Here is a 19,631-nt window from a genome sequence, read left to right on the forward strand (position 1 = left end):
TCTCTCTCTCTCTATATATATATATATATACATATATTCTCCTCAAATCAAATTGGAATTATACGAAAGTTGCCTTTTTGTCATGCTGCTTTTGAATTTACTTTCTGTTCTGTCAACTCTCCTGTTCTAATTCTCGTATGTTTGAAGACAGATTTATCCTTTTAATTTAAAAATAGGATATGGTGTTAATATTTATGTTGTTAATACTAATTTAAAGACTCTATGGAAAAAATTGACAAAAAAAATTATATTTTATTCTTATTCTTATCATTCAAATCTCGTTTACCGATAAAATAAGAAAAAATGAATCAAAATAATTCTGATTAAGCGGACGATTATTTATTTTACATAAACTCACAACTGTCTGAATTTTTTTAAAAAAAAGCAATGGTTGTTTAATTTTTGTTCTTTTCGTTGGATTCTTTTTCCATTAATATAACAGGAATAAAATTAAAAATAATTTTTTCTGACTTAATAGAAAACTATTAACCGTTTTATTTAAATACTAAGTAAGCAGATGAAAGCATTAGTATTAATTATCTGAATAGCCGTTTGTCATATGGGGGAAAAATCAAATAATCCGTGAATCAATATTAATCAATATAATAAAATTGCTTGAACCATATTCTGATGGAACATTATTTTATTCATATGAATCCTGATTCCCTTGTTAACGACATTACTTCCTCACTTCCTCTCCATAGCGCGCGGAAATGCATTTTACCTAACTCTGCTACTGTGGTTTTTCTTCTTCTGTTTAACATCCTTTTTCTCTCTCGGTAACAACGGTTTTTCTAGCTTTGTTTCTCACTCTTATTTTTCCGTTTTTCATTGGCGTACGTTTTGTATTTCAAATAACTTTTTTTTCTTTTCATTCACATATAGCAATATTTGAAAATGGGGGCCTGTTTTTGAACGCTTGAAGCATGTTGATTGTTATTTCCAATTTAAATATTTTTGAAGTGAATGAATGATTTAATCAATAAATTTTTGATTGAGTCTAGTAGCACGCAACGAAATCACTCATTTAATTAAATATTTATCAAATCCTATCATGAGCACTTTTTTAAAAATGTAAAACTCGAACCGATGATCGGAGGAAGTTTTAAAGTAAACAGTTAATGTCCGCTGCGTCTTCGAATGTATGTACAAAAAATTTGCAGAGGATCGGTTCAGAATTGCGTAGATGTATGCGGTACGTACACGTATATACACACATGAACATTCTGCTTTATATAGAGAACATTAATTAAAAGAGTTAGGGAATCATATAGAATATCAAATCGCGTCATAAATTCAAATTCACACATTTGAGATCGTATAATCTGGCTTAAATGCAGAAGATGAGTTTAAACTTCATTTCGGGAGATAGTTGGGATTATTTTTAAAAGCAATGCAGTCCTTAACGCATTTTGCCACGTTATAGCATTCATAGTTTTAATACTTTGACCCAGTAAAGGCAATTTTATCTATATTTTATATCCCTTTTATACAAATTTTTTTCTGATACTCTAATTACAAGTAAAAAGATATTTTGGTATTTCTTATTTGTAATAAACAGTCTTATAGTTACTAAAAATATATGTTTGGTTATTGGAATGATATTTGTTCTAAAAAATTGAGAAAAAGTATTTTAAAATCTCAATTTTTTTCATATTTAAAAAATTATCAATAAGTTATTTTGTAAATTAAAGAAATTTCAATGAAGAATAACTGTTTCACTTAGATCTAAAAAAGTTCAAATTCGAAATATTATTGTTTGGAAGTGAGCCGTGTTTGAAAGGTTTTGCCTTTAACGTATACATAATGACACCGGTGTTCATGCTGTATAGATATAACTATAAATTATTAAAATTCTAATCATAATATTTTTCAATTAGTTTGACCTAAATTAATGTAAAATAATGAAGAAAAGTGTGAAAAATATGTTTAATAAAAATTCTGCTTCAACGGGAAAACATAGTAAAGTGAACGTCATACAGAAATTTACATTCTTCATTTCTTTGTATCAAGAAAAGATGAGCGCGTAAGAGATTTTTACGGCTCTCAAACATTTATATATCAAATTATTTATTAATTTTCAGAAGAATTTAAAGACATTTTGAGATCAACAGTATTAAAAACCACACCCAACAGCGCTCGGTGAAAATAACTTTCAATCGAAATTGTCTGAAAAAGCGTGGTTGAAATTCTTGTTAAAAGAAGAGTTGCTGAGCAAAAGAATACATCAAAGAGGACACTACGTCACATCATAAATGATGACATTAAACTAAGAAGTTATTTAAAAATAGTTGATCCTTTTTTCACTAATTGATTGTAATGCCAGAGATATCTAAACCTAGCTAGAGTTTATTATATTTTTTTACTATTTAATATTGAAAAGTACACAAAAATATGCCTATAAAATATTATTATAAATTATGGCTGGTACTTTTAATTTTAAAAACTAATTAAAAATTATAAAAAAGTGTTTTGACGCAAACATTTGGTCAATCCTTAAAATGTATGGACAATGTATCTTTCAATTATTTATTGGTTCGATTAAACTTTCAGAAGAACAAATTTATTTGTATTAAAAACCCTCTTTTAATACCTAGTATGGCCATCTTGTAAATAAGATTGAAAAAAAAAACAGTTAATATACATATTCATTTGAAATAGTTGCTCTTTTAAAGCTCGAAGCAAATAGGTTCTCTTAAGTTCTCGAAGAAAATATTCGTACACTGTCGCCAATTCGATCTTCTTTTTCCCTTATTTACTCCCATTCAAAAATTTAAGAAGAACGAGTTTTAAAGGGAAAACTAACTAATGAAAAATCCATTTGGAGCCAAGTGAACGTAATACTCGCGTTTTAATTCAATTAATTGGGGGTTATTTACGACTCTGTACTTCCTTTAATTACCACAAAGAGGAATCTTTCCCTTTTTTTTAACCCTCTCCCAAACATTCCATTATGTTGTTTCGACCTTTAAAGGGAATGCCTTCATTAGAGGAAGGCATCTTACTTCTTTATGGCTAAAGAAAACAAAACGGAATCGAGTTAGAAGAGTGCAAAGTCTTAATTCGATTCAATTAAAAATTCCTCGCCTTTCCTTCCGGATATAATCGTGTTGCCATTCTGTCGGAGAGTAAAACTTGGGAAGAAAATTCCATCGTCTGCCTTTAAAAATGGCAGATGATAGCGGGGGTAGGGGGACAGCCAATTAAAATTTGATGGAAAGTCGAGGTTCTAGTTGTGACGTTTTACCCGGGCCAGCTGTCAACCCGATTTGGTAAGAGAAATCTTTTGAGAGAGATTCTTCTATCTGAAAATGTATAAAACATTCCAAAGGTTAACATAAAGAAAAGAGATCTTCAGGCGCAAACTCGGCTAATGGAATTAGAGAGTTGAGAAGAAAAGAGAGTGAGTTTGCTAATGTTCTCGATCTCTTTTCTCTCTCTGCCTCTATGCAAGCCATTTCATTGGCTAATAGAAATCAAAGAGATTATGTTGTACTTTTCTCTCTAAGTTGTCGCCAGTCTCGTTGCTAGGTGTCATTACAATTCGCCCAACACAAGAAAAGTTTTTGAGAAGATTTTCCCCCGGCTCTTTTGCCTTAAAAGATGCAGTTAGCGACTTGAATAAATACATTTTCATTTGTCAGGTAACAATAATTGGAGATCACGTGCTCAGGCATTGACGTGAACACCATATATCGTGAAATATATTTATGGCTGTTAATGGATCGCGAAAATATCATTAATTCCACTGCGATGTATTAAACAATTATGTTGCTCCAAGCAAGAATAATTCCCTAAAGGAATATACGCAAGATAACACAATTTTTATATCTTGGTATTGTATAATGTCTTAAGTAATATTTAGGTTGGTTATTAACTTTATGATTCATTACTGCCATAATGGTGTTAAATGCAAAGATGTTGGACCAATTTTATATATTAGTTCCTATTTATTGGTTAAAATTCTTCATTTCTTATTAAAAACGCATACTAAAAAATAAAGCTTTGGTTAATTTTTTAAAATTTAAATTTAAGTAATGGATCGAGAAGTAATTTTGTTGAAAAATTGAGCACACTGTAACTTTTTCGTCAAAACCTTCTTCGGTATTTGACGAAACCATTTTTTGATATATACTCCAAGCGAACATTTCGTCAAAGTGACGAAATAACTATCGTAATTTCGTCAAAGAAACGATTTTCGTCAACAGTAAGAAAAATATTTTGTACAAGTTATTGTTTACCAAAAAAAAAAAAAAAAAAAAAAAAAAAAAAAAAAAAAAAAAAANAAAGAAAGAAAGAAAGAAAAAAAGGAAAGAAAGAAAAAACTCATAGTGCCTAATGCACTTAACTTTTATAATACTCACTTAATCGTTGGCATCAAATAGCTGAACCAAAGTGATCGTTATAACACAAAAAATACAAATAAAACATAGAGATAACTTAGACCGAAGCGAGATTTAACGTCAAATTTTCCAGATATTAGTCCAACGTAGTACAGGCCGGTAGATTTATTTCATTATTATATCATTTTCGATCGTCTAGTCTTCATCATAGTTCCTTCATTCCAGTTAAAAATATCCCTCAAAGCACTAGGATGAGGTTTCGAATTGAGGAAAAATTTTCATCATAGATTTGAGAGTTCCCATTTCTTCACAAAATCACAAAATTTCGTGACGAAATAATTCCCAATATTAACGAAATATAGTTCAATTATTGCTGAATCATCAAAAAAATCAATAAAAGGAGCAGATGAAATAAATGAATGGTTAAAAGCACCATATGATTGCATAGATGTTAGTCTCGTTTCTAGCTGACTTTACAATTTAGGAACGCAAGGAATGTTTACGTTAATACAATCACATTTTTAAAAAGATCAATAACTTCAAAAAAGCATGTAACAAAATGTTTACATCATCATATAATTTCAATTAAAAGAATAATTATTTTCCCCCAAAAAATTATATGGAAAGTATTTCAGCTACATACAATTAAAATTAGATCGTCATTAAAAACTTTATTCTATAAGATATATTTTTCTATAAATGAACCAGTTTTATTGATTTACTTATGTTGAGATTTTTAATAAAGGAATTGCATTGATGGTTAGAAAAACATTCACAAATCAAGAGTAAAAACTTTTCTTAGTTTATTCAAAACCTATAGACAGTTACAGTTTACAGTTATTGTTTTTGAACATTTCGGCGTAATCAATAATTGATATGACTCAGATATAAATTTAACTGCTGAACATAGAAATAGAAACCACATGAGAATTGAGGCCTCTATCAGATCGGCGGATGAACTATTAAAGGAATTTTAATTTTAAAAATGTTTAAGAATGTTTTTTTTCCGCAACACTTTTACCAAAGATAGTTTTTTTTCCTAACCTTAAAATGTACCAATATTTTACAATTACATTTTAGATAATAAAATTGGCCATTATTTTCAACGTGACTTGAAAATTATAATGCAAAAAAACTAAAATGGATGAAGATAATTTCAAAAATGCATTCCATATTTATTTGCTCAGAATATTGTAATCCTTTTTTTTTTAAAAACATTATTATTTATTTCATTTAACAAAGTAAGATAGATATATTAAGACACAACAAATATTTTTTTTTACTCTAATGTTTGCAAATTGCATAAATACAATACTCTACTCATTTGGCTAGAGTAAAAAACAAACCTTTAAAAAAAGAAGAAGACAATCGCCAAATTTGATTGCAGCAGTAATTTTCAACTTTTTTCTTCTTTTTTCTTTTCTTCTTTTCTTCTTTTTCCGTTTTTTAATTGCGGCACACTTTTATCGATTTCGAAATTTGCCGGCACACAATGAAAAAAATAAGTTGTTTACTTACGTATAATACACAGTGTAAAATAGTTATAATAATAATTAAGAGTTATGATAATAATTTAAAATGTAAAATAAAATAATATGTACTACAAAAACAAGAGTACGTTTATTAAGGGATTAATTACAAGTTGATAATAGGAATATTTTTAATGAGAAATTTGAGCTTAATGGTTTTCGATAATTTCATTTATATTTAGTCGTAAAAATGTCAATGCTATTCTCATATCGTCTTCAATATTTAACAGTCTCAATTTATTTTTCATTTTTATGTTGGATAATATTGAAAATGCAAATTCACGCAAATAAGATGTAGAAAATTGCAATAATATTTTTATGACTTTTTTTGGCTATCATGGGATAGTTGCTTCTAATCCAAAATGAATTAATTGATTCTTTCGAATATTTCAAAGTTGAATCTCGATTATTCGAAAGCGAAATCAGTTCTTCCTCTTCATTCAAACTTAATTCAAATACAAAAGTAATCGCTATCACAAATGAATAACGAACAAAATCAAATTTTTTTTCTATCAAAATTTAGAAAATAATCAGCAATTCTCTCCTCTAATGTCAAATGATCAATAACAATTTCATGAATTATTACTTTAATCATTAGAGAATAATTTGCTCAGAAAATTTCTGATTCAATATTCTAGTCGTTTTTTTCTTGTTTTCGATAGTTTTTTCTTGTTTTAAGTTAAATATACAAACTCTAAATTTTCGTTTGCACCAACATGAATAATAGAAAAGAATTGAAAAATAGAATAAAATTGGATATAGAATAGAATTGAAAAATAGAATTGAAAAATAGGATAATAGAATATAATTGAAAAGTAGAATAATAGAATATAATTGAAAAATAGAATAATATAATAGAATTGAAAAATAGAATGAAACTGGACATTTTCTAGATATTGCAATTATTGAAAAGTAATAATGATAAAATAATAAAAGTAATAATATAAAGTATGTGCAATTAACAATAATAATTAATAAAATGAATAATGTTTATTAATTGGTTCCTTAAATGTATGTGTACAGGGGTCCCCTAAGCAGTCAAGCCTGTATGGAAAGCATGATGAATCCTGCCAACCAAGGACGCTTTCCTCTACCTCCTATGTACTTTCCGCACCACCTCAGCCATCAATTTACTCCTACAAGCCTGCCCTTCAAAGGTCAGTGGAACTATGTACGTATACCATACAGTATATGGATTGTTGAATATTTATTTACATTTAGATATCATTGTGATATCACAATGATACTTAGATTATTTATTGTTATACCTGCCACTTGATGCGAGAGTAATCGATGTTGATATAATTGATTAAAAAAAACTGACTTGTGTTACATAGGAAAACTAAAGTCAAATTCTAAAGAAATTTATTGAAAACAGCTTTTTTAAAAAATAAATACTTTGATATTTTGTCATAAGATTTATAGCTTTTACTGTCTTGTTTTTTTGTTATAAATTTAAAAATTGTTTTTATATAAGTTGTTCATTTATTACGCGGATATGACTTTTCAAAAAACCATTTCCTGCAACCACGACAAGCATATCTAATAAGTTATTATTAATAAAAAGATAAAACTTCGAAAGTTTCAATTCAATCACATATTTCTAAACCTGAGAAGATCTAAACCACGACAATCATGATCGAAATGTGGCAAAATAGCGAAGATAACATAAATACAAGCATTATCAGCGGATATAAAAGAGAAAGAAAATAATCGCAGTAGGTAAAATAGACGGGGTTGAATGGTAGTGTTATAGATAGTATAAACTATTTATATTTATTATGAGAGTGGACTGAGAAATTTTGTAGGCGTTTAATTTATTAGCCAGAACGATAAGTTAATTTATATGTAATCATATAGCCTCTGCTCATGTTACTTCAATTTCTTTTCGAAGAGGCTTAAGCTCAAAAGTTAAATAATCATAGGAAATCACTTAGTTTAAGATTTTATTAATTCTATTCTACAATTAATGATTATTTAATGATTATGAAAAGCTATGAATCAGGGTAAGAAAATATTTTTTTCCCAATGCCCTTCTGGGGAATGACCTTTCGTCATACAGACATCTGAAGGGCAGATTTGTTGACCACTCTTTCAGGAGCACCTTATTAGGTGGGCCAATGTTGCTCCCACAGTAAGGACAGATAGTACAGAGAATGAAAGAACATGCCTGGGAATCGAACTCAGAACCTTTCTGATGTAAGGCCAGTCCCCTCATCCCTACATAGTCCAGTCGGCAGGTAAAAATAGAAAGAAAAAAAAAACAATATATATATAGAGAGAAGGTTGTTGGAGGCTTTTACTTTATATAAAGCATGAAATTAATTCTTTTATCGTTACACTCAATTGAAGCAATATTTAACTTTCGGAAAGGCAATCACTTTTTTGTTTGTCCTTTGTTTCTCGGAATTGTTACTCTCAAGACTCGAATTCATTTCGGATTAGGAACTGTTTTCTTTTCATCCTCTTTAATGTACCTCCTATTCACCTATAAATATTAATATTCACCTATAAATTTTTATTTTTATTCAATGAAAAAATATTGTTAGGTTTAGGAAGTTTTGTTGAAGTTTACTCAAAGTAACTTGATAGTTAAAGTAGTTTGATTCAGAAATCAATAGTTTGCCATGCAACTTGATATTTAAGAGGACACCATACCAAGGGAGAAACTTTTCATCGCAAATTTCCTTTCACTTCTTCTAATTTGTAATTTGAAGTATGGAAAAAAATGAGTTCAGACAAACCTAGAGTAAGTCACAAAGTTTCAAATACTGAAAGGAAATTTTTTAAATATCAAAATAAAAATAAATTATGAGAGGATAACTTAAGATTACGCAATAGAAAAGTTCTCTTTCAATAATTTGTTTGCATTTTGATATTTTGAAATTTTATTTTTTGAAATTTAAACTTCATGACTTGCTCTAGGTTTGCCAGAACTCACTTTTCCTTCTTCATTAGTAATGGAGGATAAAAAGAGTTTGCGACGATAAGTTTCTCACGTGGTATAGTGTCCTCTTAATAAGTGTGTGACAAAACAGTGTCCATGTACCAAAGCAATAAAAATGTAAATGAATTGTACTGGGTAGACCAGTGACCCAGTACAACTATAGTTCAAGGAAAGTATTGAAAGTAATTTACCACTAAACTTTTGGATTTATTGATAAGAAATTAAAGTACATCTTTATCACATTTCATTAACATTGATATATGCATTTCAATATTTATTTTACAGATTTTCATTCGTTTTCTTGTTTTTTTCTTCAGCATTTCCCTTCTGCGCGTGTTGTCTTCCAAAACCCATGACGTCATCCATGGTGACATCAGAAAGCCCTTCACCCGACCCGACATCGACAAGTGTCACAGACCTCCGACGGAAAGCTCGAGAACATTCAGAAGCCTTGCTTCAATCTGCTATTCTTAATAACGGCACTCAACAACAGAGCAGTTCTGACTGATACAAAAAATATCTTTAGAAAAAAATTTATTCTTTTTGTTGGAATATCTATTTGGAATGATACGGAAGATCGTAAGAACCTTGATGGCTACGGATTGAACTTCAACTCCAAGAAAGAGGATTAATTCGGGTTGTACAGTGATTTCTATGGATTATTCCCAAAATTTAGTGCTAAAGGAGTTTTATTGAAGTTTGGTATATGTTCAAGGGAGTTGGAATGAAAGGCAATTTAGTGTTATTAAAAACGTTGACAGTTATATTTAAATCTAAACAGCATTGACGTGATTGCAATATGGACTGAGAAGATCGCAATATCAGATCCTCATTCGGGATTGTAATATTGATTAAATTTATTGCAAGATTGTAATATTAGTTGTATTATTTTCTAGATTTCGAAACTATAATTTCAAGATTGCAATGCATGTGATATTGCCATTTTCTTTTTCAAATTTGAATGCATAATAGAAATGTTTATTATTTATTGCAATAATAGTAACATTAATTTAAGAAAAACAAGATTATTTGCATTAATTGCAATGGTGAAATATTAATTATAGGTTTACAATATATACTTTTAACAATTAATATAAAATACTGCTAAAAGAGTACGAAGTCTAAATACAAATTCATATTTTGTAATCTTTTATTTACAATTGCAAAATATTATCATTAATTGCAGGAGTAAAACCTTATTTGCAATGTTTTCATTAGTTGCAAGATTGCAATAATCTCATTATCTAATTGGAATGTTAGATATGTTAATTGCTATAGTGGCATGATTGTTTTATTTTTCAATATTTGTTTTATTGTTTGAAATATTGATAAAACCGCAAGCTTTAATAACACTTACGGTCACTGAAATTTAAAAATTCCTCAAAAAGAACCTTACTCTATTGCGCTATAAGCATCTCGATTTCCTTACAACATGTAAATGTAATTCCGATAAACTATGATTGGCTTTTTTGATTAATTTCAATTTGTTAATATGCGCTGGAATAATTAATTCTAAAAAGGGAAAAGAAAAATACGTAGGTTAAAGTCTTTCTACTGTATTGGATAATGAAGAAAAAACAAGCATCCAATACTTTTGGAAATTCTTTTCTACTACCAAGATGCTCTTTAACTTTTTAAACAAAGTTCCTTTCTTGCAAAACACTGTATTAAATTTTTCTTTTGCAATAAATTACTAGTAGTTTTTTTTTTAGATATAATTGCGATAAAAATAGTAGTAGGAAGTATATACATATATTTTTATTCATTTTTTAGCGATGATTAAATTGCTCGAAGTTAAAGAGCTTAAAATTTAGTTTTTCTTTTCCAATTAATAAGACAGATATAAATATATTTTAAGGAAAATTAAATTTTCATTGCGGTACCATTAAGTTTCTTTAAGCTGCAAAATAACCTCGTAGCATCTATTAAAATTTCTAATTCTGTTAAAATTCATTACAGTCTCTTAACATTTTTTATAAAATAAATTTGGTGCATTTCACTTAAAACAAAATTGTGCTAAATATTTTTAACTTATTAAAAAATTATTGACCAATAAAACCAGTTTAGAACTATTTTTTCTTGTATATTTTTTTTTCTTGTATAAAATTTTTACTTTATTGTATAATCGTATCCCCCTCTTTTTAAGAGAATTATTTCATAAAAAATATGCTAAAAATGCATGTTACACAATAATTATTCAATAAAAATATTACTTAAAACGTAATGCGATGTATTTTTAAATTTAAACCGAAAACTTTAAATCTTAATTAAGTAAATTGAAAATAAAAATACTATTTCATGATTATTTTACTCCACCTATTCTTAAAGTGATTGAAAAATATTTCTTCTGTAAGAATTTTTTTTATTTCAAGTAATAAGGGATTCATTCAGTTGCAAAGCCTGCTAACTACGCTTTTAGAAAAAAAAAATAGTTATGCATACCGTAAGCTTATTCGAAAACCCTGCCGTTTGCAAATGGCCTTCGTCACTTTCTATGCGTCTACAATTATCACTGCAGCAAGTCTAGCAATTGTTCTCGGCAGTTTGCAGTTTTGTTTCTCGGCAGTTTGCCCTCAGTTTTAGCATGAATACAATCTCGTTCAAACTGTGATTTGTTTAATATTTTAATGATTTTAAAAGAAAATCTACTCTCTCAGACAAATTTGTGTGGATATTATGGTTCAACGTAGACGTTGAACCATAATATCGATACTTTGAACATTAATATGCAAAAAATTAGCAGCGACTTTAAGTGTTAAATTGAACCAAAATAACTAGTAAAAATACCGTACTCCATGGTAATGGCATTCCTGGTAAAAAAACAGGAACACAATTCTGGTCTATACAATCAAAATATACAGTAATTGAACCATTCATCTGGTAATTTTTCCGTTTATAATATATTACGGTATACCGGAAATTCTGGCTTGAAAAATTATCGTTCTTATTATTACACATTAAGTTAAAAGTGCAAATCTGAAAAGCTAATCCAACCGAATAAATGGTTTTTATGTCATGCTTTAAGACTGTAAAAAACACTGTTTACAGGCTTTGCATTGCACACGTATTCCATTGTTTATTTCTCTCTTTCACTAATTGTTTCTTCTGATTTCTTATGCTTTATTTCTCTTATTATTATACAACAAAAAGTGATATTTTTGTTAAGAATTTCTTGACTATAGGTTTGTGATGTTTACAATTTAACTCTATGTTTTGTTCTAGTCAAATATTTCTTCATTATAATTCTAGTCATTTTGTAAAAGAAAACAAATGTGTTTATACAAAAATCACAAATCTCCTAGAATTCAAATCTTGTTATGTTCTTGTACATTATTTAATCTTGAATCTCTGTTGATATATCTGTTTAATAAATTTCTTCATGCAATTTCAATGTTTTCTATTTATTTCTTGTGTTTTAGTTACTTATGTAGGGTATAAAAATGCACTGCGTATGAAACACTTTCCAAACTAAAAATGTTAAGCCACCCTACCTTTATAAATATTAATGATAATAATAATAATAACAATAACGACAATAATAATAATAATAATAATAACGATAATAATAATAATAATAATAATAATAATAATATTGTGGAAAGGCTGTTAATGATGTTATCTTCATCATGAGCACTACAGCATAATGCACTGAAAAATTGGATACTTAAATATCACGAAACTTTCTTCGTTTCTGACGAAACCGTTTCCTACTATATGCTCCAAGCAAAACTTTTTTGTCAAAGTGATGAATTAACTATCGTTACTTCTCAAATAAAATGAATTTCACCAAAATTAAAAAAAATTTTTTTTCGTCATTCTATTTTTCACAAAAATAAAAAATCTTATAGTGCCTAAAGTATTTAACTCTCCTAATAATCCCTTTATTTAAGATATATAGTTGGACATATAGTTGGATTAATGACTATCGAATAATGCAAGCAGGGCTGTCAGAATAGAGAAATAAATTACAACCATGCCTGAAGTGGGACTCGATCTCGAGATCTTCCTGAGACCAGGTCAATCTCCTTGACCTGGTACCAATTCTTTATTTCGTAACTTTAGCTTTTCCCAATTCTTTCCTTAAAGTACCATTTCTTTATTTCATAATATTACCTTATAATCTTAACTTCTATATTTCATAGAGAAGTTTTTTTAAGGTTGAGAGTTGGTAAATTTTTCATTGAATATTTTCTACAGTACAAAAAATGGGTTATAATGCAGGACTCCTAGTTTAAGAAGTTTTGATTATGCGTTTCATAGTTTAAGAAGCTATATGTATTATGCTCTCAAAAAATTAGTGTAACTTTGAATCATAATATTGATACTTTTAACCATCATGCAGTTCAACTTTAATACAACCTTAATGAAATGTTAAATTAAACCATATTTTGGTTTATGTTTATCCATAGTACAGCATATGCAAGCATAAGATGACTTAATTTGCACGTCAAAATGGCTTAGCTTGACCTTGTATTACGCTTTCAGAAAATTTACTCGATTTTAAGGTCAAACCAAATCCAAAACTTTTTGACAATGTAGAGTATGATTGAACTCACAGTATACGATAAGTTTACTGTGCTACTGTGCTAACGTCAAGTTTACTAGCAATGATAAGTTTAAATTAGCGTAAGAAGATCTCGGAAATCATGCGATATTTTATAAATTATTTGAAATCTTTCACTACAAAAAAGTAGAAATATTTTATTTATTGATACTAAAATAGTATTGAGAATTAATTACATTAGCATAAATTTGAAGACCACTGTTGTGTTATTTAAAAATAGATTATAATAAAGTAATTTCTGTTTTCAGAAGTCTTTTAGATTAAATCAAGACCTCCCGAAGCTATGTTAAATCACTACTTGACTGTAAAAAAATGAGTCAAAATGTATAAAAAAAACTCCGAAACAAATATAGTGAATTTGAAAAGCTCATGGGCTCGTTTTTGAACATAAGTTATATGCTCAAAATTGATTAGTCTTAAAAGAGACACATCATAGAAAATTAACTCATCATCTTCAAATATGACAAAGTGCAAACTCAAATAGTTCATAATAATCAAATATTCGAAAAGAAAAACGATTCAGACAAAAATTTACTGAACTTTTAATTTCATTCCAAACTTATATTTTACAGATAAAGAATGTCTTCAAATCTGTAATCAAAACTTTCCTATCTCACCGCCATGTTTACAAATGAATGTGGCTTCTCAGAACTATTTCGATTTTGTGTATGCTCAATCATGAGCATATGGGGTTTTCAAATTTGACTATGTTTATATCAGAGCCATTTTGATGCGTCTTTGAATAATTTTGAGTCATCCTTTTTTATAGTGTTAAACGTTTATTAACTTTAATGAAGTATAGTAATTAACGTATCAAAAAGTGTCAACTTAGCTTTTAAGTGAAGAAAGAATAAAGTTTGTAAATGTTCACGACTAAGAAAATTATTTATAATTTCTTTTTATGATAACATATATTGTAACATAGGCTAAATTAATTAGGTTAAGATGAAATTAAAAAAATTTAAAGGGAAATAAATATAACAGTGATGTTTTCGAAAGTCATACTTTCTAAGTGAAACCATGCTTTGAAAAGTTATTGAATAAAAGGGTGTACCATTTAATTCATCATATCCATGCATGGAGAGGGTTTATATATTTTTTTTAACAAAATCAAAACAAGAATAAACAAAATGAAAACTAAAAACTCCACCTTCCTTTAAATATTTGTTATGAAATTATTTTGAAAAAAGATAATTTTGTTGTATTTCTTAGCATGACTAAGCAATTATAATTTTTATAGCTAATTATATGCCCTAATTATACAATCCAAATGAAAAATTTCTCTCATCTCTTGCCACCATTTCATAAGACCGTTTATGTGTTTCAGAATTGTAATCTTTAGTCCAATAAAATTAGACGTTTCCTTCGAAAAATATAATAACCAAAATTTTTTTTCATAAAAAAACTGTGTTATGTCTTTACACATGATGCCTGAAATCTGCCATCATTGCGTTTATTTTTTGACGGTAATAGGGTTGATTTGAGGGGGAGAATTAAATGTCTTCTATATAGACTAGTGAGGCATTTTTTCCGATGCATTTTTTCACCCTGGATTAAATGAAACAATTTCTTAGACGATTGTTTTATAAGTTTAGAAATTATATGAGTTTTATACATAAAGTACAATTTTGCACTTATATCTTTTCAAGCATCTGTTATTGCCATTTAAACAATCGTTACACTGGCAACAAGTAAGGCATTATTATTACCAAAGGAGTTTTTCATACGAAATTGAATGAGATAAAACGGCAATTTGTAAAAGAAGTTATAAGGATTCCGTACACAAAAGTACAATTTTGTACTTGCATTTATTTACGCATCATGATTGCTATTGTTGAAAAAGAAAGTATTGTTTCCTATGTATTTGTTCTCTCTTAATCGAATGAACTTCTAATTCTTTACCGAAGGATATTGAATATTATTTCAAAGCTTCTCTACTAATCAAAGTATATTAGTCATACATATCATAACATTGTAATAATTCGATAGTAAAACAGGAACCTTATTATTGAATGTATTATATTGTATTTTAAACAGCCAGTGTAATTACCTACACATAAAAAATAGCAATAAATAATTTCGATAGAATTTTGATCTCCGATACTCTTCTTACTTGCGCGACGAATTTTTAAAAAAAGTTTCTGTTTTAACGGACCTTTTATCATTCTATGAACACTAAAAAGAAATGATTACTTATATGATTTTACGTGATACTTGATAGAATTGAACAGTTGAAATTCTATCGTTTCATTTGTAGTGTCTCCGCCATATTTCTGTTTACTTCTGTATGATTATATCATGAATTATGAATACATTAATATCAGAAAAAAACTTCTTCGTATGTGATTGTGTGTGCTTAGTTTTAAGGTTGTGTTTTTTATTATTACTTAAACTCATCACTAAATGCTAAAGGGTTGAACATATGCAAGCATGGTCATCAACGAAACTGAAATGTGAAGAAAAAATATTGTTCTAAAAGTGTAATCAAATGTTAAAGGAAATAAATAATCAGCGTTTACATTTTATTCTGTGGCAATTGAAATCTTCAAATCAGTTCTTTATGCATTTATCTTCAATTAAAATCGCATTCAATATAACTTTTTATGTGATTGCCACTGAAAAAATAGTATCAAAACTCTAATAAAATGCTAACTGTTATAAAACTGTATTAAATTAATAAAGGAGCATTGTAACGAAATTATTCATTTTCACTGGAACTAGCATGTAGAATTATGTATTATTAACTTGTGATACGAAAGTGTGCAGTAATTTTATATCTTGAGTTTTTAATTAATATAAAAAGCGACTTAAAGCAACCTTTTTCAAAACAAACAATCTCCCGAAAATAGAGTTTACTCAGCGAGAATACTGTTTAAATTTTTGAGCTAAAACATTGTCGTTAGTTTCTATAGATATTAAAAAAAAAAAGAAAAAAAAAACAATTTGGTAATGAGATGTTACAAAAAAGTGGAAAGAAGTTTAATCCAGTATTGTCAAATATTTGTCTTTGGGTTCTTGTAAATATGCCTGGTAGGCGAATAACAAATACCGGTAATCAGATATCTTTGGTGTATTTTGATTTAAAATACAAATTTTTTAGATACACTTTCTAACTCGCTCGAGTTTCAACATTCCTTTCAATGTTTTTTTTTCATTTCTTTTTAAAAAAGTAACTTCAAAGTTTTTCTTTACTTTAGAATATTTTTACGAAGTATACTTTGTTTTTTAATGAAAGTAATTGTAATTATGAAATAATAGGGTATTGAAATGCTGCATTAATAAAAATTTGAAAAGCAAAGGTTTAAAGTGTACTCTTTCATTTCTAAAGAAATGCTAATTACCTGTGAACTAAAGTAAATATTTGATTTTTGAGCCACGATGAAACCTTTTTTTTTTGATACATGAAATCATTTTTGTGCGACAAAAATAACATTAAATTTGGATTAATTTATTTAAAGATAAAATTCAAATATCAAGTTACTTTAGTTTACAACTGTACCAAATTTAAACGTGTATAGTAACGAGAGTTTTATTTATTCTTTAATTAAAATTACGTTCTTGATATTTCTATTCTAAAACGTTTAAAATAGGTTGCATAAATTCAATTTCTCTTGAAAATTATTATCATTACTAGCATGACTTAATAAAATTTTAAAACAAAAATAAATATATTTTTTTTAAGGATTAATTTGCAATAAAAATTCATGATACAAGTTTTTTGCTATAGAATCAATATTATATGAGATGATATAAATTTTGAAATTTAACTTTATGGTTTATATCATGTTTTTCATCCAAAAAATGTTCTGTATAAAAATATATATTTGTCAAATTGAAGGTTTGGTTTCTTGTGAAATAAATTGTGAATTTGTATGAATTTCTATGAATTTGTATGAAATCTTGGAGGAATTTGTTGATTGAATAGAAGCTGTTAACAATAGAATTTAAATATTTGGTTAAAAATTTCATTGGATTCAAAAGTAAGAAGAGGATAATTAAAGTCGACATGTTTTTAGCGCTTAAAAATAGGCATCCATTCTCCAGAATTGTCAGACGTGAAAAAGTCTGGCAAGTCTTAAAAACAGGTGCTATTTGATTAGTTTCCGCAATTTTTAAGGCATTGTTCAAAAAATGGTAGAATTAATTTTTTTTTATAATTCCCGTTCAAAATGAAGTAAATACTGTCGCTAGAATAGATTGTTAAAAAAAGTTCGTAACCTGCTCAAATTTTTAAAATCAATATTACTATACTTCTTTAAAAAAAATTGAAGGTTGAGTTTTCATTCACTTCAATTCTAAAAATTCAACAACTTAAACCATTATTTATTACTTTCCAAGAAACAAAGCAAAAAGTATCCAATTGAAAACTCAGACGATAGTTTTTTTTCTTCTATTTCTGCGTCGAATTTTTTTTTATTAAATAAAAAATGGACCTAAAAACATCAACGGTAGAGTGTTTCTTTCCACTTCCTAATGTTGCCAGATCCTAAAAGAATTTTATTTTAAGAACAAAGGATGCAAGGGAAAAAAAATAAAAATAAATTAAGGCCGATTCTCTTGTGCACGTCCACGACTGCCAGTTAGAAGAAGTCGTTTTCCCAATTGGCCGTCGTCTGCCATTGGATTGCATGAAGAGTTCAAAGAAGATCAAATTCCGACGATCTCGGTAATTCGTGTTGCCTTTTATTGGAAGGTCCGTCTGTCCCTCTCCGGAGGCCTAATCGAATGAGGGACGGCAAATTACTCCCGTGTCAAGCGATCAATGTGTCCTGATTCGATTGTGCACCGAATTAGGCTTTGGCTCTAGTTCCACGCCACCTGACGAGAAGCACCCTGACTCCTCAACTCTCCTCCTTCGAATCTGCTATTGTTTCAGACTATTCGTCATTATAGAATCCGGAAAAAAGTTGAGTTATTTTTATATATTTTATTTTATTGACATATAATGGAAGAAACAAAATTTATCGGATGGAAAAAAATTAGTTCGGAGAAATTGTCTGAAATCTAATAAAAAACTTCTATTTGTAAATTAAAAGTATTTGTTTTATTTCAAATGCTATTAAATATTTTAAGGATTAATTTGTTTTCGTTATTTCATGATTAGATAATGCACGTTTTGTGTATTTGCCAATAAAATTAGTACATTAGTAAAATTGTGAAGTACACTTACATACATTTAAAATTAAATTAACTAGGAGGCTCCGCCCCCTGCTCGCTAACGCTCGCCAACCCCCGACAACTGCTACGCATTCCTATGTGGTTCACGCCGCGAACCATGACTCGCTGCGCTCGCTCGCCAATGAACACAATGTTTCAGCACAAAGACATAGTATATTATCATCAAAGACATAGTATTTTATCATCAAAGACATAGTATTGTACTTATGTAGAAGAATTCTATCAATGTTCTTATTGGCTTTTAAAAAAGTATATTAGCTATTTAGATTGTACACGGTGAAAAAATCAAAACACTAGCTAAATGAGAAACATATTAGCAAAATAAATTATCAAATATTGCAGTTACTCACCTAAGTACAACTAAGTGTGTATAATAAATTAGTTAATGGTAGAAATTCTGAAAGTTTTAGAATTTTTTTTTATTATTTTAAAACATAAGCTTTAAACCCTAACTTTTCCTTGTGAGATAATAACCCTCAAAAGTCTTTCATTTTCAAGAACACAAAAATTTGTTTTATCGCCAAATGAAATATATTTTGGTGATCAGCATTATTGAAATCAATTTCTATATTAATTAACATTTGTGATAAAGTACATAACATTTTACCATTCCATCACAGAGCGTAAACATCCAGTATTGTTTTCAATGCGTCTGTTGGTAGCTTCAGTTGAATCAAAAATATACAGCTGCCCGTATCCAGCATTATTTTGATCATTGCTATACAAAGGTGACACCATATGATAAATTTGACCATGAATCCGAAAACAATACGGTCCATTTCCAGGAGGTGGCTTTATGTGTGCTCCAAATGATGCAAAAGCAAGAGCAGAATTATATTCCCGGATATGATTTCGATAATTTCGTGCCTCAATCGAATTATCACTTAATAATTTTTGCAGCAACTCGGGAATGTCCATTAGTGTAGGCAAATTAATTTTTCCATCGTGGCAGCATTTCGTATATTTGCCAGAAGAATTTCTTTCTTTGGCCCAGAAGTAAGCATTACAATAACTACATTGTTCCGTCATTGAGCCAATATTATACTCTTCGACATCTACTGTTACATCTT

General features: G+C 28.4%; 1 protein-coding gene across 2 annotated transcripts in view; it reads left to right on the plus strand.

Annotated features, from left to right (window-relative positions):
- The window catches only part of LOC107449984 (Dorsal root ganglia homeobox), an 87,880-nt gene extending 75,670 nt beyond the window's left edge, over positions 1 to 12,210 (plus strand). The window contains exons 7-8 of one of the 2 annotated variants that reach the window (XM_016065680.3): positions 6,896 to 7,043; positions 9,137 to 12,210. In XM_016065680.3, the coding sequence (XP_015921166.1) occupies positions 6,896 to 7,043; positions 9,137 to 9,175 (187 nt within the window). In that variant the 3' untranslated portion in view covers positions 9,176 to 12,210. The remainder of the gene's footprint in view (positions 1 to 6,895; positions 7,044 to 9,136) is intronic. The other variant, XM_016065679.3, reaches the window with a different exon arrangement.
- Positions 12,211 to 19,631: the final 7,421 nt, after the last annotated feature.

This window comes from Parasteatoda tepidariorum, chromosome 6 (genome assembly GCF_043381705.1).
Source record: "Parasteatoda tepidariorum isolate YZ-2023 chromosome 6, CAS_Ptep_4.0, whole genome shotgun sequence".
In the NCBI taxonomy this organism is placed as follows: Eukaryota; Metazoa; Arthropoda; class Arachnida; order Araneae; family Theridiidae; genus Parasteatoda; species Parasteatoda tepidariorum.